This window comes from Streptopelia decaocto, assembly GCF_964273445.1.
Source record: "Streptopelia decaocto genome assembly, chromosome: 1".
NCBI lineage: Eukaryota > Metazoa > Chordata > Aves > Columbiformes > Columbidae > Streptopelia > Streptopelia decaocto.
In genome coordinates this window covers 100,851,348-100,874,580 of record NC_138663.1, presented here as the reverse complement: position 1 = coordinate 100,874,580, position 23,233 = coordinate 100,851,348, and the positions used below count along the sequence as shown (strand labels likewise).

Genomic DNA, 23,233 nt, shown 5'->3' with positions numbered 1-23,233 from the left:
ACCCACACACTTTCATCTTTATGCTGTTTTCCTTGAAGATGGGGCGGGGAGGGTGCTGCTGCTATGAGAAATATAACAGTGTGCAGGCAGCAGCAAAACATACCTGTCTTCAGTGACTCCAATGCTATAGCATAAGGAAGAAGTGAACCTGACCAGAGTCTGGGAGAGGAAAGCAGAATCCTAAAGGCTTGTTGCCAGTTCCCCAATTCACATTTGTTCGGAGTGACTTTTCTAGGGCATTCAAAGCATCACCTGTTTCATCTCTTCCAAATGTGACATGAGTTAGGTGACACACAAAAGCAGAATACAGTGCATCTCAGGGCTTGTCTGGTACCAATATACATACAACAATAAAACAGGGAGATCCTACTCCAGACTCAGTGCTTTTGAAGTGATTCATGATCATTTAAATTATGACTCCATCAGAGCTGATCATGCCACTGATCTGGATGGCTGGTCAGATTAGCTGTGCGCATATGGTATGACACGACATCAGGTACCACACAAACTAAAGAGTAGGCGGCCTGTGAACATCCCTGAGATTTGTTTTCCATAGTACCCAATAATGAACAATGCAGTCTTACTGGTTTAGTAACGGCACCTGTCACAAGATTCCTTCATGCTGATGGATGATTTGCCACTCTCTGTACCCTTAATACTTACATGGGGTCTTCCTAGCAGCTTATTCTCAAAATAGCCAAGCATGGTGCTCCAGCCTTATGGCCATTAACTGCTCAACATGATCTGCTGAGCAAAGGCTCCTTGCAGTGGGAGCCGGGTGTTCTGCCAGCATCCATCCACTCCCCATCCCAGGGGATTTAGACCTAGTCACAGAGATAGACACAGACCACTCTCCACCTAGTCCTCCAATCCAGGTAATTAGGAGGTCAGTGCTGCCCATGGAGTGATCTGAAGAAGCTGGCATTCAGAAAGAGCCAGAAGAGGATCAGGCTGAAGGAGAAAGTTCCCAGAGGTGAGCACATTTACACCACAGGTCTTCAGTATCACCTGGCCAGAGAAAATGGGTCTGAAGTGCAGGACATCAGCAAGAAAAGAGATTAATGAAAAGTACAGGGAGCAATACACCTTCTGAGGAGGGGTCAGAGAAGGAGGTCTATTTAGCCTGGAGCCAAGGGGGGTTAATGTAATTCCCGTTCCATCACCTGCCACACCTCGTAGAAGAGGATGATCTAGAAAAGGCGATGTGACATTGCACCCTACAGGATATAGGCTTCAGGTACACAGTTATGAAACATTCCTCTAAACAAGAAGATGCCATTGGGTGACGATTTCACAAGGAAGATATCTTCAGCAAAAGCAAGCAGGCTGAGTCACTGGCAAGTTAAACGTGCAGTTTTCTGCAATTTGAAAAATATCCATGGTCAATTTAAGACTATTCACCTTAGAAGCCTCAGACTGAACGGGCCGAATGATTTATTGAACTTCTGTCTTAACAATGCTGTGCTAAAAAATGTTAAAATGGCCTCGGATCAGAGCAAGGTTCAGACTCCTGGAAAAATAAGAAAATGCTGAACCCAATTGCAGGCCTTTTTTTTAAAAAAATAATATGGCACATAAAAAGCAGAGAACAGTTAAATTGGGAAAACACAGAGGGAAGACAGGATATTAAAACTGGCAAACGCCTTTCTTACAATTCAAGGACTAACTGTGCAGCCTCTATATATGAATAAATAGCACAGCAAACCCTCAGTTTCCCACTACACACGCACAGGCAGGCTGCAGTGTCAGAAACATCACTGTAAAATATTGCAGCATTTTACTGTATGGCCCAATCACCACATATTAAGGAGGTTCCTGCTATGATAGTGCGGGCAAGCTAAATACAGTCACACCCCTGATGTGCAGCTTTACCCTGAGTAACCTCTGTGGAAAAAACTATGAAGCCACAGCAGCGCTCAAAAAACACAGGGCACCAGATCACAGGGGAAAGGGCCTGGGAGAGAAGGGAAAGGCGGGAGGGAACATTTGGGATAAATGGTGGAAAACTGATGCGCAACAAGGCTCCTCCAGAGTGAACCACAGCCCCTGACTGCCCCTGCTCAAACACCACACGTGCCCATGGGGCGGGCGCAGAGGAGACAACAAGGCTGCCCAGGAGCACAGCAAAGGGAGGTACCAGGGGTCTGGGGATGCACAGGAGGTACCAGCGCACCCCAAGAGATGGTAACCCACCATCAGGGCTTCCCAGCCCTTCTGCAACAGCCTGACTCCCTATTCGCTTTTTCTCCTTCTGGGTGGGCCCTGGGTCACTACACTTTACAGTTGGACTCAATGATCTTAAAGGTCTTTTCCAACCAAAACCATTCTATGCTTCTTTTCCCATGAAGGTCAAACCTCACCCCAGCATTCTGCACCCCACTCCTTCCCGGGATGATACTCCCTGTAGAAACTAATTTATTCTGGTATGAAATACCATGTGTCTGGTCTCTGCTTGAATTTTCTTGGAAAGCCTGAGCAAAATTAGTTCAGCTGCTGAGTTCTGTCAGAAATGGAAGGGGAAAAAATCCCAGCTCTTTCCCCACAAGCTCCAAGTGGAATTTTTGCACTCTCATAAGTCAAAAATGCTAAACTCACTTCTGTTTCCAGCAAGTCTTAAAGGTCCCTCCAATAAATTTAGTTGTTAGCACAGGTGTTGGGGCTGTGGAAGTGGCGGGAGTGAAGCATTGTGGCCTCTGCAACATCCATCTACATTTCTCAAACTGAGTTAAAACACCTCTATTAAAGGATGCTCCTCTGCTAACAGCCCTTTATCTTGGGCAGATGAGTCCCAAGGGCCTGCATAAACCCCATATGCCCTTGCTTCTTGAAGGAGACGAGGTTTGATTAGGTAAAATTCAGAAACTCTTCAACATCTGGGGTAAGAAACTAAACTTCAGAAGGCAGGACAGACTGGAAATCAGGCTACCTGTGTAGCAATATGTATAGTTTCTATTTTTTATTTCCCTCTAGTCCCCTTCCTCACAAAAAGAGAGGGGGAATCTTCCTCCTGGAGCAGCTGTTTTTACTGCCACAGAGCTCACAGCCAGGGCTGAAAGGCCGAGGGTGCTGCAGAGTTCTCCTCTCCATGCCACACAAGGCCCAGCTTTCCAGCCCCAGGATCGAGTTTCCAGTGCTGCTCCTCTCCTCACTCAGAAAATGATGGGATTAAAACGGGGGTGGGAGAATGGTTCTCGGACTGTAAAACAGGCAAATACATTCAGAGAGAAGAGAGTTGCACTGTCAGAAGGGAAATGCCCTGATATATAGTTACTCCTAAAAAGCTCCTCCCTTAAATGGGGTGATTAATGGCATTAAGTGCACCTCTTGCTGAAAACCTTTTTAAGCCTTCAGCTTGAAATAAAGCTGATAAACCTGCACCAGAAAAGCCATTTATCTGTTCTGCCGCGTCACTTCTCATGACATGAGTGGAGGCAGCGAGTCATTTCCACAGAGGTGGAGGGTGACACTGTCCTGTTGGCAGGGTGCTGTTGTTACTGCTGCCTTAGATGCCAATGGGCTGCACAGTTACAGACGAGTGACTTCTTAGCGCCAAGAGGAAGCTCCTCCACCTGCAAGATGGAGAAACCTTTTCCTTGGGGCCATGTTTGACAGCAATGTGTTAAAAGTGGTTTAGTAATAGCAGCCTACTGTAACCCTGCCAGAGTTTATCTTTTGGCATTAACTATTGTGTGTGATTTTTTTGGTTCTGCTGGACTAGGGAAGAAGAAGTCTGAGAAAACCTGATACCTGATGTATACGTACGCATATGCGCACACAAAAAAATTAGACTCCTACTCTACAACCCGATTCCACTCCACTAAATGGAAGAATCAATACACACACACACCTTGGGCACCCTGAAAAGCTGCAGCCTGATGGCAAAAGTGAACTGGAAAAGGACTGGTAGCTACGGGCACTGTATCGCTGTTTGAGGGTGGGCACCATGCTGAGCAGGTCAGAGCTCAAGTGACACAACACTGACACCATCAGAAACGAGATGGCCCTGAACCATGGGTGAAGCAAGGGGGTGAGAGCCTCCCCCTTCCTCCTGCACAAGCACTGGGCTGCAGCCATGATCCTGCTCACTTTCCCCTCCAGCCCAACAAACAGCAGCTTCATTGTGAAGCAGCTCACAGACCGGGGAGGTTACAGCACTCCAGAGACACCCTTCACTCTAGGCAGACCCAATCCTGAGGTAAACATTCCCCTCCAACACCATCCCCTTCTCCTCCTCCATAGTTTGGGTTGGAAGGGACCTTCAAAGGTCACCTAGTCCAACCCCCCTGCAATGAGCAGGGACATCTTCAACTAGATCAGGTTGCTCTCCCCTCTTCTAGTTTAAAACCATTACCCCTTGTCCTATTGCAACAGGCCCTATTGAAAATTCTGTCCCCGTCTTTCTTGTAGGCCCCTTTTAAGTACCGAAAGGCTGCAATAAGGTCTCCCTGAATGGTCTTCTCCAGTCCTTGTTTAAAAGCCACTATGTTTGAAAAGGCACCACCTTCACAAGGCAGACCCTGACAGCTGCAGGAGCTGAGCCCCCATGCAGCCATATCTTGGAGCCAGGGCACAGCGCCCTGGTGCTGCTGAGCCAAGAGGCCTCCATCTGGGGATGCTCCCAGGGTCACCCTTTTGTACTAAATAACTGTTAAAGGACTTATTTCCTTCATTTCTGAGCTGCCCTAGCATACATTTAGGTTGGCACCTTGTCTTCTGTTGCACAAAAGACGCCTGATTCAAATGGGGTTACCAGGAGAACCACCGCCCGACGTGTATTTCCACAGGGCATTCAAATACAATCTGGAGTTGGGGGGAAAAAACGCATTGCATTGTAAAACCTGTGTGTGGCAGCCCTGCTGTGCGCTTGCGTGGGCAAAGACTGAAGCCTCCGTGCATCTGGTGAGCAAGAGGAATAGGAAAACTTCCTGCAGACTAGGAGCGAAAAGTCACCTGATTCTCTGCCTGATGAAGCTGCAGCTGAGTCATCCTCCCTTCTCTGGCAAAAGACACAGAATTATTTATCAGAATTCTTAAGAAAGGAAACCCAAAAGTATAATATTAATTTGCTGACTAGTATAAGCTCAAAAATAAGTGTAGCTTCTTGCGTTCTAGCATTTCTACTAAAATAATAAAAAGTAATAAGATATAAATCGAAAATATATTTTAAAAGCAATCCAGAAAAAAACAAAAACAAAAAACACCAAAGAAGAGTCACCATATTTTCTCCACAAATATACATCTTTATATATTTGTAAAGAGCGCATAATCAAACAACCACAGCAAGAAAAGAAAACAGTCTCTGGACTTTGCTTATGTAAATACCAACAGTCGAAAAAAGCAGTTTAGCAGGGATCCTTCACAGCCTTTTGGCGACTGGCATTTTGTGTAAGGAGTAAAAATCTGCTCGCCATCTCATATGTCCATTCTGGAAAACAATTTTGCATGCTTATGTTGGACAACAAGCAAAACCTACCTTACACTCCAGCAAATTCTGCAGGGAACCTGCTGGACTAGGTAGTTTCAAACCACGTCAGCAAAAATTAACAGTGAAGGAAAAGCTTCTTTCCCCAAATACACTTACTAACCCCCTAGGCAAGTTAATCCTCATTCCTTTATAAGCTTAAACACATCCATCTGTACAACAGCAACTTCCTTCAGGCATCCAGAAAAAAACCACACACACAAAAAACCCAAGCAGGGAATGCAAGCAAAACAGTATTGCTGCTCTCCCTCCGCGTGACTGGGTGGTGATGGCTGCTTATATAAATACAGAATTCAGCGGACACCCGCAGGAGCCACATAGCAAAACACGGGGACAAAGGGCCTTCTTCAGCTTCAAAGCTGTGTCTGGCAGCATTTCTGCTGGCGATGTCAGCTGGAATTCCAGCTCGGGGCCAGCGGGCAGCCCCTGCACCTGCGAACCTGCTGCTCGCAGAGAAACGCTGCTGCTTCATTTTCCAGCAGCAACTCTGCCCATCGGAGCTCGAGCTCCAGGACAGCAGCACAACAGCAACCGGCAAATCGATTTTTCGAGGAATTGTGTTGCTTACCTGCAGTGCAACATCATTTAGCCCGGTCCCAAAGATTTTAATAGCATCCTTCCTCGGGTGGTATGGCTGCAAAAGCAGTGATGTCATGGGGAGGAAGCAGTAACAACCATGTGACTGCATCCTCCCTCTATAGCATATCTGATAGGAGGCAGAGGGAGCCGGACCCGTCTGTAATCCCGCAGGATTAAACCGCAAGCTTCTTTACTCTGCCCTACCTATTAGGTCACCATTAGAACACGAGCTGCTTTCCCCCCTCCTCCCGCCCACGCCCCCACCAACCTGAGCATATTATTATTAAAAGGGTTTGTGGATTTTTTGCAAAAGCAGCAACAATCCCATCTTGCACATGGAAAAAGTGCACTAAGTATGCTGTGTGCAAACCAAAAAATATCCCTGTCGACTCTGCAGCAACACCCAGGTGTCGTATTTTCTTTCATCTCCATGAAATGTGTAATCACAGCAGCTTGGAAACGAGACAAACCACAATTTCACCATCCCTTGCATTTTTCCTTCTCCCTGTGCTCCATTTCAAGCTTATCCAGACTGACTTCCCTCCATGTTCTGCGTCACATTAAAGCTTTGCAAGCCTACCTCAAGGGTTTCACCGCGCTACCTTCACTTCTTTATTCTCCCCACCATACCTCCATTCCTCCCTCATTTCACTTGCAGCCTTCTGCCTTTTCTTCTGTGAAACTGTCACTGCTTGAGAGATTCTCTCCTGTGTGCCGGCCAGGTCCCCTTTTCAAAACTTCTTCATACGTTTTCCCATCAAATATTTTAAAACTAGAACATCCTAAAACATCTTATTAAAAAAAAAAAAAAATCCAAACTTTAGTATTTTGGTTAACTGAGTATTATGTCTCAGAACCACATTTTGGGGGAATTTTGCAGGTTTGGTTTGTTTTTTATTGTATATATATATATATATGTATATATAAAATTTTATCATACTCTACAATGTATTTGAATTCTACAACAAAATAATAATTTCCAAAAGTTGTGGTTGTACAAACCTCGTACAAGCCACAGGGATCACGTTCCACAAGGCAGAAGTTGTAGCTGTTCTTTGTGAAGATCGTGTTCACGCTTGACCACATGCACAGTGTTTTATTTCAGAACATTCACCTTACTGCTCATTTTCCCATATTTGAATATTGTGCAGATTGACTTCACCCCTCAGGGTACTCAGGGATGTGCTCTGTATTACCAAGGAGATGCAACAGCCAGGTAGAGGGAGATCTTGCACAGGCATACATGAAAACATCCAGAGGTGGCTGAGGGCATGTGTGTGTATCAGGATAGTGTGTATCAGGACTAGTGTGGCAAGCAGGACCAGAGAAGTGATTGTACCCCTGTTCTTGGCCGTGGTGAGGCCGCACCTTGAATCCTGTGTTCAGTTTTGGGCCCCTCACCACAGGAAAGATACTGAGGTGCTGGAGAGAGTTCAGAGAAGGGCGACGAAGCTGGTGAGGGGTCTGGAGCACAATTCTGATGAGGAGCGGCTGAGGGAACTGGGGCTGTTCAGCCTGGAGAAAAGGAGGCTGAGGGGAGACCTGATCGCTCTCTGCAACTACCTGAAAGGAGGTTGTAGCATGGAGGGGGTTGGTCTCTTCTCCCAGGTAGCAAGTGATAGGATGAGAGGAAATGGCCTCAAGTTGTGCCAGGGAAGGTTCAGATTGGATATTAGGAAACATTTATTCATGGAAAGGGTTGTCAGGCATTGGAACAGTCTGCCCAGGGAAGTGGTGGAGTTACCATCCCTGAAGGTGTTTAAAAGGCATTTAGACGAGGCACTTAGGGACATGGTTTAGTGCCAGAGTTTGGTTACGGTTGGACTCGATGATCCTGAGGGTCTCTACCATCCAAAACAACTCTATGATTCTATGATAAAGGCCAAGGCACACAACTCTGGAAGACTTTTTTTGCCCCCATGTATCTGGGAAGATGTTTAGGTATGTGTGAAGCAGGCAGTCTGGTCCAGCCAAGCCAGTTAGTTAGCACAGGGTGTACAAAACCTTCTTTCAGAATGGCTGCATAGCTCCTCCAAGTCTTGTCTACAAACTGAAGAAAATCCCTGTACTCCTTATTTCTCACAGGGACTCCCCACATAGAAGCCACATTTTGGATTTTACTCTGAAACTTGAACACTTTGCTCGCTTCACCTGAAGCTCCCACATCTTTCTGGAGCATGGAACACACCTTTAGAGAGGAGATTTGCTTCTGCCCTTCACACACAGCACTGCAGGTCACCGTTCCCTACCACTCATTGATCAGCAACAGGCCCAGGCCTTTTCCAAACATGTCAGTGAGGTGTGGAGAAGTGATATAAGTCCTGCCTTCCTGCCAGCATCTGCTCTGCGTACCCATTAAAATCAGTATTAATAGGCCAATTGAATTCTCTGGAGGAAGTTAAACAAACACTGAGCACTTCATTATTTTCTTGATAATGTATCTGCAACTTTCCTTAATCAGTTTATGAGAGGGAAATACGGAAAACAGCAAACAGCATTCACTTGCTCAGACACAAACATCTATACCTGACAGCTTCTGTGCCACAAGGCACACACTGTGACACAGACACAATGTCCTGAACATGGAACAGTAATTTTGTGCACTAACCAAATGAATGCGAGGGTCTCCATCTCTCATTTTTTCCTGGTCAGACTTTCCAAAATTCACTTTTGAGTCTTCTTGTCTCTATTGCCACAGATGAGCTCACTGAGTCTCCTCCTGAATGTGTATACTTAATTGGATGGTCTAACCCTAAACACACTATAGAAAAAGTGATTCTATAACATAAATTCGAACATGCATTATCTAAGAGACTATTAGAAATCATAAGAACCCAGAAACAGCTCCTAAGAAGCTTTTAACTCCAGGAATACTGAGATTTTCCAAGGCGCAAGTAAATCAATTGATATGTACAGATTCCAAAACCAAATCAACTTTATGATATTTTCTTCCAATGATAATCAGTCAATTGTGTGATTTCAGGAAAAAGAAGATACTCTTCATGTGATGTTTTAGAAGATTGGTCTTGCTTCTACTAGCCTGCACTTTCTCAAGTCTCCCTCTAAATACAATTTCCTCCCCTCAGAGATGTATGACTCTAGTTAAAAAGGAGAATGCATTCAAAGCAAGTTGCAAAGTACCTTCTTCCCTAAAAAACATAATTCAAACTTCAGTTTTACATCCACTGAAAAAGGACCCCAAACAAACAAAAAAACCCACAAAAAAACCCAAACAAACAAAAAACACAAAAAACACAACTAACCAAACAAACAAAATACAACAAAAACACACCATAGTTCACCTAATTCCTAAAACAAAATTTGCTTTTTTATACAGCGCTTACCTTTAAGTCTTTCGAAGTGCTTACAAGAACTGTGGCAAGAAATACATATAAGACTTCATTTTTATAACAGAAAATCCATACCGACATACCCATTATAGCTTTTGTTGTTGATCCCGATGGCAGCGGAGACAGCCACAGTCGGTTTTCCAAATGACTATTTCTGGCAGACTGTTTAAAAATAACCTAAACTCTGTCATACCCGTAACGCCTTGCAAACACTGGACAGAGGCAGGAGTCATATGTCAGTACTACAGTTCCGCCTGCATTCATGAAGCTTAGAATTGGAGAAAGAAACTGAGAAACAGCCTTTCTACAAGTATGCAGGTTTAAGTTTTCCTTTGTGAAAGCAGCAGTAAAGTTCAGCCTAAAAAAGCTTAACCTGTATTCTTCTGAGTGACTTCCACCTTGGAATTTGTCCTAAGTAAGATATTACAGAACTAATAATGTCAACTTCCTTCCAAAACAGAGCTACAAGGTACAAACTTCTGTTAGAAAAAAAAGGCGGTTCGATGTGTCATAAATGGAGCTGCCCTTGAATTCAAGGAATATTCAACTACGAGCCTCTGATACACCTGTCAGCTTATTGTGAGCAGTAAGCATGTAGGCGCATATACCTGCCATTGCTCACACTCCGCATCCCTCTCAGGTCTTCAGTGTAGCCTCTCTAGGATCTCTCATCTCACAGATGTCCTCTCTTACCTTTATTTGAAAATCCATTACATTCGCCTAAATGACACTGTTATTCAAAATACAAAATTTCTTTATGAAAGCATTGTGAATGTGGCAAACGTGAACTATCCAAACAACGTCTTATACTGTGATATAGAACAAAACTCTGTTTCTGTTTATGGCAAATTATTTTATTTTATAGAAGAAATACTTTCAAATAATACAAAAAATGACACAATCATACAGAACAGTGACAAAAACAAGAGAGATGAATACTGAATATGGTAACTCATTACCACATCAAGACAGAACTCATTACAGCAGTCAAAATCACGGACCCACCAGACTTATCAAGGATGTCTCACAGCAGCCTGTGTTTAAAAGCGCCAATGAACTCCCTGACACGGAGGCCACCAGACACTGCCCCTTTGCTATAGAGTCACAGAACAATTCAGGGTGGAAGGGAGGTCCCTACCCCAACTCCTGTTCAAAGCAGGACTAACGCAACCAGGCTGTTCCGCGCCATGTCAAGTCCTCAGCCCCTCCATGGACTAAGAGCTCCACCTCTCTGCTGCTTCCAGTATGTGACCACCCTCATGGGAACACGGTGGTGTCTGTTCTATGCATGCACAGCAAGTACTTCTGGTGTCACTGCATGGGAACTTTTGTTAGAACGCTACCCTGTAAGGGCCTAAACTGAAAATGAGACACGAAATTCTGACTAACTGGTCTTTCCAAGCAATGAGCACTGCAAAGCTTGCTGTCCCTAGACTTTTACTCAAACACTAAAATTTTCTTGCATAATTTGTTTTTTTTATCTGCATGGTTTCTGAATATGTATATTGAAACTCAATATATGCCCACCAAAGCTTCCTGGCAAACACAGACTTCAGGACAAAATGCTAAATAAACTTTAATTTCACATATATTGCTATACAATCAAACACCTGATGCCTGTAATTGATTACAGGCCATTCCGGGCAATAGGGAATGCTACGTTAAAGTTAAAGATCTGTGTTGATCATCCTCATTGACTAACGATTTAGGTTTAAAATCTTTTTTTTGTCATTACTTTTTGCCTCAGCTTCCACAAGTAAAAGCAATTCAGTTTTGCTTCCAGGTTTTCCTGATCTTTGACAAGGTAACAAGGGTATAAGCTCTCGAAATTCACAAAGAACACTCACTCACAGGATATTTGAAAATATTCAGATTGGTTCTGATGAGCCTATTTAGGTTTTGGCTGTTGTTTTGATTTCCTGACATGTAAAAGTCTGGAGCCAATTTGACCTTTAATTAAGAGACCACATGATCTTCCTTCTAGGCAATTCCAGCAATTTGCTAAGTCAGTCTTGTGTTGGGCACCTCTCTTTGTAGGTAATGTATAATTAGAAAAATATGAGAAACTATTATAGTAGCTTAGTAAAGAAGTATTTTTACATACTTGCAGGATGCAAGGACACAAAACTGGCATTCTCGGGAATTTAGGGTGACAGTCTTTCATTAAAATGAATGGTCACAAGTAAAATTATTTCTTACTGGGTTTGAGCTGGTACAACTAGCAATCAAATAAACTGTACCTTCCAGAACTATACACCTTCCTCCTGGAAAGTGCCGCTGTTCAACACAACCTGCATGCAGTAACCTCAAAGCACATGCTTCAGGATGAACACGTGTTTGAGCGCCCTTATCTAATGCAGCTGCTTTCCGAGATCAGCACATACGTTGTTTCCTGCATCAGATCTGAATGTTTAGAACTGTAGAAATTACTATAATATTCTTCAGCGTTCTCACACAGCTAGCTCACATTGCTCTTTTAAGTCTCCTTTTATTACACAGCAAAACAAAGACCTGTCACCCTTTTCCTTCCTCCGTTAAAACTGAGAAACTAGTTAAGAATACAAAGATACTTTAGACACAACTGAAATGAGAACAATCTATTAGTGCACAGTAAGAACATGCAAATGGATTCTGCAATGTTTAACATCACTTCTAATCAGTGTTAAACACATTGCAGGTGATAATATTTTGCTATAACACAGACAGTGCTAAAGGATACAATGTACATAATAAGCTACAGATAATAAAGCTGAAAAAAGTGACGATTTTAGAACATAGTATTTTCATTTCAGGTATCAGAAACAAAACCAGCTCAATGGTTCCATTCTACTGTATGACAAATACTGAAGAACAAAATTTCAGTCTTAAAATACATCTTAAAGTAGGTATTTTCCTTCAAGGAAAAAAGGCACTATAAATAAATTACACTACAGTGAATTTGCCTGAACTCACTTTGTTTCTGTCTTCCAGCCTTTAAGTCAAATAAAACAGCATAAAAACTGTACACGCTCTTAACAGGATAGTCGATCTTTTATAAAATAAGTTGTCTTCAGAGATGTCAGTTTCACAACAAGGAAAAACCAAGCCTTGTTGCAGTCGCTATTATAAAATATATATATGTATATATATTTATATATGTTTTTGTTTACTTTTACTTTTTTTACTTTTTTTATTTTTTACAAAACGTGTATATTAGCTTTTGCACTTTTTAAAGAAACTTGGCTAATCTAATAACTTCATTAAAATAAAAGCGATAAATACTTCATGTTTACAATGCAACATGTCATACATCATCAGCTGGCAGAGGAGGTATGTTAATCCTTGGTCTTGTAAAAAAAGCTATCTTCTCTCTGTGATCAAAACAAGATAAAAAGGAAGTCAATCAGATACATGCCTACATTTTTTCCCCCAAGAACATGGTTTCTTTACTCTGGTTAGTGCTTAGCATTTGTTACTCACATACTGGTTTACTGGAGTACACAAAACTTAAAAAAAAAAGTTATTAAACCTCACTGTATACTTTTGCTAATGCTTCCTTGGACATAATTACTGTTTCTTTTGCTTTATACAACTTATTGAACATCATAGTTCACTGTAAAGAGGTTTCACAGGACAAGCCCTGCATAAGTCACTTCTGCAACTCAAATGTCCCAATACTCTTGTACACTGCAATAATGTCTACAAAAAAAAAAAAAAAAGGAGAGAAAAAGAAAAAAGGCAGCTTTCAGAGTCATCTTTTTGCTTCTTTATTGAGCAAACAGTACATGCAGTAAAATAAGTGTCATAAAAAAATGAATGTGTGAATATAAATGGCAAGAATTTCAACAAGGAAGACAGCTTTTGTTTAATTTTCTAGATCTCATTTTATTCAGTTCTCCAGATCTTTTTGACATCTCAGTAGACAAGACATAAAACTCCTCCTCTTATTACCAGAAACATAAGATGTAAAAGCAACCCTAAAATTTCTATTCCTCTTACTTCCTTCCCAGGACAGCTTTTCTATTTCACTTAAGTATTGCCTGTAAAAAAGTTCTAAAAATCTAAATACCGGATGAAATAGTATAACATAACATGGTAGCTGAGCTGTCCTCCACAGCTACGTTGCACTAACATTCTCTTACTCCTAATGTTACTCTCTTAATAAAAATTTTAAAAAGATGTAACACTAAAGTAATAAAGCCTTCCTGTGAAATGCACATTCTTTATCAATGCCACTTGTACACAAAATCAAGTGTCAGAAAAAAATCTGAAGCTAAGAGAGGACACATACCATGTGAATGCAGCTGAAACTGGGAAAGTAGTCCAAAGCAAAGGCTTAATGAAGGAAAACTGGAATGTTACTGAGTAATTTTTAGTGAGAGAGTGTTACTAGTAATGCGTATGTATTACATTAAACGAACTATTTATGCCCACAGGCTTGCATCGAAGAACTGACAAATCATGTGAACTTAATAGTAAGTAGGCTAAGTTGAAAGAATCATCTAAGCTATGTGTATGCTTGAAGACTACTTTTTTTTTTTATTTCACATGTTTTAGAATTGTAAGACTGCAATTTTACCTTAGTTTTGGCTCTCTGCACTACAAATAAAGCAAAGGAAACTCATGTATCCAAATCTCAAGATACAGTTAAAAATCACTGGCTATGCAGAAGACACACAGAATTTAAGCTAAGTGCTTTAGAGAGCTTTAACTTCTCTAGTGAACCACTTACCTAAAAGTCTGCACCTGAATAGGCTCCTTCTGATTTTGCCCACGCAACTGGTATATTTCTTTTGATGCTTTCTTTAGCATCTTTTCAGCTGCTTGCTCTTGGTGATGTTCAAATTTGGTCTGTCTGGTCTGAAAACAAGAATATCCTGCTTTAAATGGTCATGTGCATAAATAAAACACAAGAATACCTAGGTTAAAATAATGATTTTTTTTTTTCCACTCATCACAGTAAAAGCACAGAAGTACACTGTCTGAAATAGTTGATCATCTAAGAACTATAAATTCAAAACACAGTATTGTTTCATTTCATAATGAACTCTAGACAGATATGTACTAAATTCATGAAATTCACTGCAAACAGATCTGTCAAACAAGACCTTAAAATAAATTTAGGCTCACTCTTCATTTCCAATAATCCAATGGCAATTTTGTTTGTTACGCAGTTTTTCCCACTTTTTGCCTATAACTTCTTTTTTCCAAGAAAAGGAAAAATCAGAACACTTGTAAAAATGAAATATCCAATCAGCAAAATTTCTTTCAAAGATCAGAAGTAAGGGAATTAAAGTTCCAACAATAAATATCTACTAAAAAACCAAACCAAAACAAAAAAGTGCTACTGGCAAATAGTGCCATTCTCCATTAATTGTCTTCAAATAAATAGAGTTTGGTAATAATCCAATCATTTCTATTGCGCTAACTTCAAGAATATTGAAGAAACATTCAATTGTTTGAAGTTTTGTAAAAACAGCTCTTTAGACATCTTGTCACAATCAATAAATTTTGAAACCAGAAGTTTCTGAACATGTTGATCGCTTGTCTCCTGTTCCCATACCTGCCTCTCTGCTTCCTTCAACAGGTTCCGGAATCGCTCATCTCGAAGGACCCAGTGGGGTAGATCTGTCTGCCCTCGGAGTTGGGCATCTTCCAGACGCTGTCTCAGCTCCCTTAAAACACATATCTCCTCGTTCAGCTGTCTCTGTCTAGTTCTGGATGCCTGGAGATCCAGCTCCAGGTCTAAGGACGTCCTCGCCATAAGCTCAGCCAAAGGCGATCTGCAGGACTGCTGAGTTATTTGGATTCAAGTAAAACACACAATATATTACTCTTGACATGATACATTGGCCAGTTTTTAGCTATATAGAGCATATCTTTTCCATACTTAATTTACACACAAAGTTTTGGAGAGATTACTTATCATCCCACAGTGAAAGGCTAACTAGCTTTCTGTACCATATATCAACTTTTTAAATTAATGCTTTCTACTGCCTCCTTTTACAGTCTCCTTTTGGCTTATAAAAACTAATTCAAGTTTACAGACTAAACTTTCATATTATGCTGATAATAAAAGGATGCAATATGAAAAACTCATACCTGAGTCACGACATCAGAAAATACTGTACCGAGTAATATTCCCCTTAAAGGATTTTTATTCGATATTGGTTTTAAGATACATTCTGATTCAAAATGGGATGTGTGGGTCTCTACTTGCCGACACTAGCAATAGATTAACTCCTGCTGACCAGGTTAAACCATAAGCCATTTATACACACGACATTAAATGCCTTATCTGCCCTTCTCTGCCCACCTGTTCTGTGAGGTGGCACAAGAGTGAAAGGAGAGTTTATAACCTATTAATTCCCGAGTATTTGGGCCTCAAACACTACATTGCTCTAGGCTGCATAGGAGGGAGCTGGACGCTTCACTGCTACATTCACACACACTTCTCCGGGCCTGCACCCTGAATCATAAACTAGATTTTAAAGACTTAACAAAGTCTACATCTAAATCAATACAAATTCAGTCCCCATTAAACTAACTTTTGTCTGCTATGCTATTTTTTCTCCTAAATAATTCTTCACAACTATATTTCACTTCTTTATATCTACCTTTTAGCTGAAAAAAACCCCAACCACACCTAAAACATGTACACACCACATCCACTACCCCCAATACATTACAGAAGCCTCATACATTTCCTAAAAACATGAGAATGTATGTGTAGACATCTAAAGCTTAAGAATAAAAGTACAAGTGTCCTAGCAACTTAGTGAAAAGTAAAAATCGGTTTCATAGGAATACCTGTTTATACCGTAGAGTACGCCTCTCCAATGTATTCCGGACAAAAGGTGACTTCCTTGGCAGAGTTGAACTGTCACTGTCACTGCGATACAGCTGATCAGAAAAGATATTGAAAATACACGTTGCTTACACAGTCTTCTACATTAAGAAATCTGGATTTTTTCTTTTGCTCTTCAGATTCATTTTTAAAACTGTACCGAAACTGTCTTAAGCAACTGATTTTTTTCAGCTTTAGTTATTTATAAAGATTTGTATATAGTAGTACTCACACTGTAGAGATACAATAACTTAAGAAAGCTTCAAAATTATCAACGTTTTACAGCTAAATTTCATCAAGCATTCTACTAAATATTCAAGACAACGCAACCTAAAAAGGGGGAGGGGGAAGCTAAAGGCAATAATATTTCTTCCTTAACCATTTACTGTCATGGGCACAAGCAATACATTCTCCCCCTTTTTGTCCCCCTCTGATTTTAAGTAAACACAGATGAAGTGAGGGTGTTTAACCATCTCTTCCTTTTTGCACTATCTTGGTTTTGGTGTGTGAGCATGTTTTACTCACGTTCCCTGCAACATAAACAGATATGGAATCTAGAAATCAAACTGAAGAATTCAAGTTGGCCCACAGACGTATTGCATGCAACGTAAATAAGAGCAAAAACCAAAAGATCCTTGGTTTAGGAAAAACCATAAAAGTTTAAAAAATCATCACTGCATTTTCAAAGCCAAGCTTATGAAAAAGTACAATTAAAGCTACGCTTGTTCTACCAATATTGCAAAATCAATACCGACATATAGATCTGCAATAGCGTCAGCCAACTGCTTATAAGCCTTTTGGTGCTGAGCAGGGCAGCCGCCTCACATGCACTTGAGCACTGTTATGCCAATCCTCAGTTATTTGCACCAGTGCACCCAGGAATCCCAGGTTCCACTGTAATGGGCATCCTACAACTTACACGCTTGACAGCAACCAGAGTCCTGAGAATATTTATGCAATAAACATAACATTATGCACTCAGTCCCCTTTCCCAAACTTTAAGTACCTGAAAGTTAAACTTGGCTTTTAAGCTATTTATATGCCTCATTAGACAGTGCTGTACCTCTGCAAAATCAATCACCCTAGCCTAACTTCTAAGGCTGCCAGGAAAGAGCGCTTAATATCTAATTTATTGTAGATTCTTAAATTTTAAATGAAATAAATTCAGGTTTAAACTCCTAAAAACAAAAAGAATCAGGGGACCTCTTCCCCACTGCACTGTTTAAATTCAATGACAGATTGTTCATTAGTATTAAAAGGTGGTGTATGTTTCTTAAAAATGCAATAAAGTCTTCAGAAAAAATGATCAAAAACGTACAAAATTCTTGTGTGGGGGCCCCTCCCTTCCCTTCTCTTTAAACCTTACTCACTCTGCAAACATATTGACTTCGTGCTCCAGGCGAGAAGGTCTGGGAACGAACAATAGTGCTACTGCGAACAAAAGCAGAACCCCGTGGCCGGCGGCTAGTTCTCTCTTTTGGAAGAATAGCAACTTCTTCAGGAAATAGATCCTCAGTGTTAGTTTCCTTATCCACCTAAAATTTCAATGAAGGAAAAATTTTTATTTTTTCCTTATTTTCTCTCTCTTACCAGAAACAATCAGACATTCAAACAATATCAGAAGTGAACCTAGCTGTCGGGGCAAATTGTTTAAGTTTTAATGAGCACTGAGAACAGAGGATGAATCACCTCATTTTTTAAAGTTTTAAAACTAGGTCATTTGAAATCATAAGATTACCTTTCAGAAGTGTTCTCTGGAACAGTAAGAATTATGTTATAACATGAATCATAGCAGCAGAGCACAAAGACTGCATTCAGCATTGGCAATTGGGCATTAACCAAGCTACCACCCGATCTCCAGCCTCAACAGAAGAAAACTGTGTCACCTGTCAACAAGCAAGGTGACTCTGAAGCAGCCACTTTAAAGCTGGAAGGAGTCAAATGAAGAGAAGAAACTCAACAAAATGGAAGTGAAACACTGATGAAACAATTATACAAGAACACTCAAATATTTGGAAATACAGAAAATATGCTGCTCTAGCAAAGCTTCCAAACTTGAAGATCACTCACTCCCCAACAGGAGGTGTTACCTTCCCTAAAGACAACACAAGCAGTCTGCGCTCCTCTGCTTCAATGGAATTGTTCTGATTTTGATTTGTTCAGGATTATTTTCAATGTCTCATATCTTGAATACAGAAGATTTTAAATACGTCAGTTTCAGCACAATTGTTCTGAATGTTTGAGCTGTATTTATTGTAACACTGAAACAGCAATGCAAGTCTTAACACTTTAAGCTTCTTTCTTTGCAATTCCTTCAAAAATTCTTACTTCTAAGAGCACTGGAATTTTATCATGATCTTTTCTGTTACAATTTTGGGTCAACACAAAAACTGATACAAGTACATACTTACACATTAGATAAAGGCCACAATAAAAGTAGCTTGCCTTTTGATAAAAAAAAACTAATTCTGTCCAGAAATAAATAGAAAGCAAACAAAAAAAAACAGCCCTACAGAAGGCATTTTTAAAAACTCAAAAGGCACATGCTGTCATGAAGGTGGTGCTCATACAAAGTTGTTACTGTAACCTCTGATTATCTTCTCTCCTGATCAACTCCGACTCAGACCCAACAGGCCTCAGTAACACACTCGATGTGTACCAGGCAGGGTGGCAGTTCCCATGCTGCAGTGTCTTCTCTCACTTGTTACCTTTAGTGGTGGAGGCTGCACGTTCCCAGAGCTGTACTGGCCGGCTGGAGCTGCGAATACATGTCCTGCTAACGCATCCCCACAAAACGGCTCTGGATAAGGAGGGCTGGTCTGGGTGCAGTTACTGCAGCCACTGTCAACAGATTCTGCTTGCCAACTCCTGAAATCAGAATATCACAAGAATTTTGTAGGTATTAAAAAAACAAAACAAAAACCACATGCAACTATGCATCACATTTATGTATTTCATTACCCAGGTCAATTTATCATTTTAGAGTACTACTTCTCCAATAAAAATACAGAATGTTGAAAGGCATGATATATCCCACTTGCATTTCTGCAAATGCACAGACAAGCAAATACACTTCATGTCAAAAAAATAATAAAATAAAATAAAAAATAAAAATAAAATTTAAAAAAAATCACCTTCCCTAATTTTCTTAAAGCTCATGTTCTGGTCTTTATAGCAATACTACCAAAACAATAACAAAAAGAAAAACACAACTCACATAACAAACTGGGAGTATTATTCATTATGAAATAGCATCTAGTTAACCCTGAAACAGTAAGAGCTGTGCTGCATGTTCACTCCATAAGCATTGCAATGCATTTCTTTCTTTGACATTTTCTCATGTCACAACAATTTTTTTTTTAGTACAGTGCCATTGCAAACCCATCACAGTTGCCTCCCCAGCAAAGTTTCTGATCACAGAATCACAGAATGTCAGGGATTGGAAGGGACCTCGAAAGATCATCTAGTCCAATGCCCCTGTCAGAGCAGCAACACCTAGATGAGGCTACACAGGAATGTGTCCAGGCGGGTTTTGAATGTCTCCAGAGAAGGAGACTCCACAACCCCCCCGGGCAACCTGTTCCAGTGCTCTGTCACCCTCACTGAGAAGAAGTTTCTTCTAAAAGTTAAGTGGAACCTCTTATGTTCCAGTTTAAACCCATTACCCCTTGTCCTGCCATTGGTTGTCACCGAGAAGAGCCTGGCTGCATCCTCGTGACACTTAGCCTTTGTATATTTATAAATATTAATAAGGCCACCCCTCAAGTCTCCTCTTCTCCAAACTAAAGAGACCCAGCTCCCTCAGCCTTTCCTCATAAGGGAGGTGCTCCACTCCCTTAATCATCTGGGTTGCCCTACACTGGACTCTCTCCAGCAGTACCCTGTCCTTCTTGAACTGAGGGGCCCAGAACTGGACACAATATTCCAGACAGGGTCTCACCAGGGTGGAGTAGAGGGGAAGGAGAACCTCTCTTGACCTCCTAACCACCCCCCTTTCTAATACACCCCAGGATGCCATTGGCCTTCCTGGCCACAAGGGCACAGTGCTGGCTCATGGTCATCCTGCTGTCCACCAGGACCCCCAGGTCACTTTACCCTACACTGCTCTCCAACAGGTTGTTTCCCAGCCTATACTGGAACCTGGGGTTGTTCCTACCCAGATGCAAGACTCTACACTTGCCCTTGTTACATTTCATTAATGTTTTCGCCACCCAACTCTCCAGCCTGTCCAGGTCTCGCTGGATGGCAGCACAGCCTTCTGGCGTGTCAGCCACTCCTCCCAGCTTGGTGTCATCAGCAAACTTGCTGACAGTGCACTCTATTCCCTCGTCCAAGTCATTGATGAATATATTGAATAGTACTGGTCCCAGAACCAACCCTTGAGGCACTTCACTAGATACAGGCCTCCAGCTAGACTCTGCCCCATTGACCACAACTCTCTGGCTTCTTCCCTTCAGCCAGTTCGCAGTCTACCTCACTACCCGATCATCCAGTCCGCACTCCCTCAGTTTAGCTGTGAGGATGCTGTGGGAGACTGTGTCAAATGCTTTACTGAAGCCAAGGCAGACCACATCTACTGTTCTGCCGTCATCTAATCACCTTGTTATATCCTCATAAAAGGCTATGAGGTTGGTCAAGCACGACTGACAGAATATCTTCCCACTCCCCAAATTCCAAGTCCTCTAAACTCACCCAGCTATTCAAATAAGGTTTGCTCCTGTTTGCACGTCACCATATACTAACATAATTTGATACTCATAACACAAACAGGGAATAGATCTTGGAATAAGAACCTGGTGTTTCTCCTGCTGCATTTCAGACTATACCCATAGTTTAAATAGCACTTGGCTGTTTGATCAGGTATTTAAACTACTATTTGTACCTTTCTGATATGGCTTCTGCTTGATCTTCCTTTCTTTCCAACTCCAGGATTTCCTCCTCTGTGTACTCCAGTTTCACCCGCTCTTCTGCCAGCTCTCTCTCAACAGCCTCCAGCTGGGCGGTGGTCCTTGCTAACAGGGCTGTCACCGCATCCTGAAAGGTAAACTAGATCTCAGATAAAACCATTCAAACAAGCTATCACATTTAATGTATACTACTCAAAGAAAACAAAATATGTTCCCCCAAAAAAACCAAAACCAACAACAACAGGGGAAAAAAAAAAAAAACAAAAAACCACAAATAAACAAACAAAACAAACCCACTCAAAACATCTGTCCTGAATCTTAGTGACGAAAAAGTACACAGTGTTCCACTAACGCAACTTCTCACAGAAACTGGGCAGGCTTTACCTCACTGTGGAGCATCATCCAGCAAGTTAGGTGAGAAGAGACCTCTGGAGGTCACCTAGTCCCATGTCCTGCCCAAAACAGGGACAGCTTCATAGCCACATCAGGTTGCTCAAGGCCCAGTCAAGGGCCAAAATACCTCCAAGCATAGAAATTGTACAACCTTCCTTGACAATCTCTTGAAGTGCAATGGCAGAAATTTTAAATGAGTTTTTGTTAGTTGAACTGGAAGTGTGCATACAATATAGAGAGAGAACTATTTCAAGTCCCTGTCCAGACACAATCTAGCTTTTAATTACTCTTTTAAAATCCAGCTTTTGCCAGAAGAGCTAAATTAAGGTATTGCCTTCTGTGCACCTCAAAAACAAACTGAACCTGAGATAAGACCACCACCAACCACCCAGCACAGCAAGCCAAATAAAGTAAACAAATCACTTTTTCAGAGCCATACTGTTTTAACTGTAGTTACATTTCCAGAAGACCGGGGAACACTTTCTTCACATTGGTTTTTGTTCTTTGCTCTCTGGGGATCTGAACCCGTGAAGATCTGAACCGAATACCAGTGAAGCTGCATCTCACCCAAACTCTCTGCGTCAGTCAGGTTTATCTGCGCAATGCCCTGTAAACAGCAAAAAGCATAGACCACAATATAATACACTGCAGAACAGACATATTCTCATTTAAAGAGTATTTTACTTATAATGCAAAAAACACCACTACTTTATAAAGTACTAATAGCGTATCTTAAGAAGAGACAGTTTTGCTCTGTTGCGTTATGACATTTAAGGTACTGAATTTCTTGCCTCTTGCTCACTACCCAGAAGAGTCATAGTTGATATTAAATTTTTTTAAGTTGAAAAAAAAATTTCCATGACTGATGTAGATATGATAGTTACAGATGTCAGCTTTTAATATTATGTTCAGTAAATGCTCTCAATGACATATTCAATTTCTACATTTGCTTAAATTATTATTACTTTAACAATATTGCTTTAACCTGCTTCCATTTGAGAGAACTATATTCTGGGATACCCTTCTGTTCTCTGATCCTCAGAGGCATCTTCCACAGGGGAAAAAAATGTTGTGTAAACCAATTCTTTTTTTTTTCTGCCTGTTTATAATATACATCAGTCAAATGGGCCATAAAGCCATTTTTCCACTTTCCAAGCCATCTTTACATCTCCCAGATTCAGGTGAAAGTAGGTTTAATGGAGGCTTCCCACTGAAAGTCTTCCCAGCTTTAAAGTAGCCCTACTCCATCAGACAGTGCTCATGTAAGAGATTTCTGAGTGGTGTTGACCTAAACCAAAACCAGACGTTTCAAATCAGTTCACATACTGGACCTAGCAATGACTTTATAACAGCTAGCCTGTTACTGGTTTTGGCTTTATCCAGCTATCTCTACAACCTGTTAATTTTTACGCTCGTGGACCTGCTAAGACTGTTTTTATTATGCCACTGGAAAAATCATGTAAAAATTGTGTTCATCTCTCACAAACATGGAAAGGCAGTAGGAAACATAGAAACTGTATTCAACTTTAAGCAGGTAAAGAAAGAGTTAATTAGAAAATAATAGTTAAAGAAAAAAATAAATTTATTGTTTTTCCAAGATGAATGTTCCCTGGGGCTCTGTTTGAACAGGTGTACAAAAGCTGATGGAGAAAGTTATTGAGACTAACAAAAGAATGTCATATCAGGATACAACATG

The 23,233-nt window shown here is 41.0% G+C and overlaps 2 protein-coding genes across 6 annotated transcripts in view; both read right to left on the bottom strand.

Moving 5' to 3' along the window:
- The window catches only part of CLCN4 (chloride voltage-gated channel 4), a 50,175-nt gene extending 40,646 nt beyond the window's left edge, over positions 1 to 9,529 (bottom strand). For both annotated transcript variants that reach the window (XR_014185840.1, XM_082070427.1), the window contains exon 1: positions 9,495 to 9,529. Coding sequence is in view for 1 of the 2 variants with exons in the window: in XM_082070427.1 (XP_081926553.1) it covers positions 9,495 to 9,498 (4 nt within the window). In the remaining variant the exon portion in view is untranslated. The remainder of the gene's footprint in view (positions 1 to 9,494) is intronic.
- A 714-nt stretch (positions 9,530 to 10,243) lies between these two features.
- WWC3 (WWC family member 3) overlaps positions 10,244 to 23,233 on the bottom strand; it is a 102,865-nt gene continuing 89,875 nt past the window's right edge. For 2 of the 4 annotated variants that reach the window (XM_082043027.1, XM_082043026.1), the window contains exons 16-23: positions 21,977 to 22,144; positions 21,120 to 21,271; positions 18,946 to 19,105; positions 17,608 to 17,772; positions 16,201 to 16,293; positions 14,954 to 15,184; positions 14,123 to 14,250; positions 10,244 to 12,761 (exon numbers count right to left, since the gene is read on the bottom strand). In XM_082043027.1, coding sequence (XP_081899153.1) covers positions 12,695 to 12,761; positions 14,123 to 14,250; positions 14,954 to 15,184; positions 16,201 to 16,293; positions 17,608 to 17,772; positions 18,946 to 19,105; positions 21,120 to 21,271; positions 21,977 to 22,144 — 1,164 coding nt within the window. In that variant the 3' untranslated portion in view covers positions 10,244 to 12,694. The remainder of the gene's footprint in view (positions 12,762 to 14,122; positions 14,251 to 14,953; positions 15,185 to 16,200; positions 16,294 to 17,607; positions 17,773 to 18,945; positions 19,106 to 21,119; positions 21,272 to 21,976; positions 22,145 to 23,233) is intronic. The other 2 variants (XM_082043024.1, XM_082043025.1) reach the window with 2 other exon arrangements.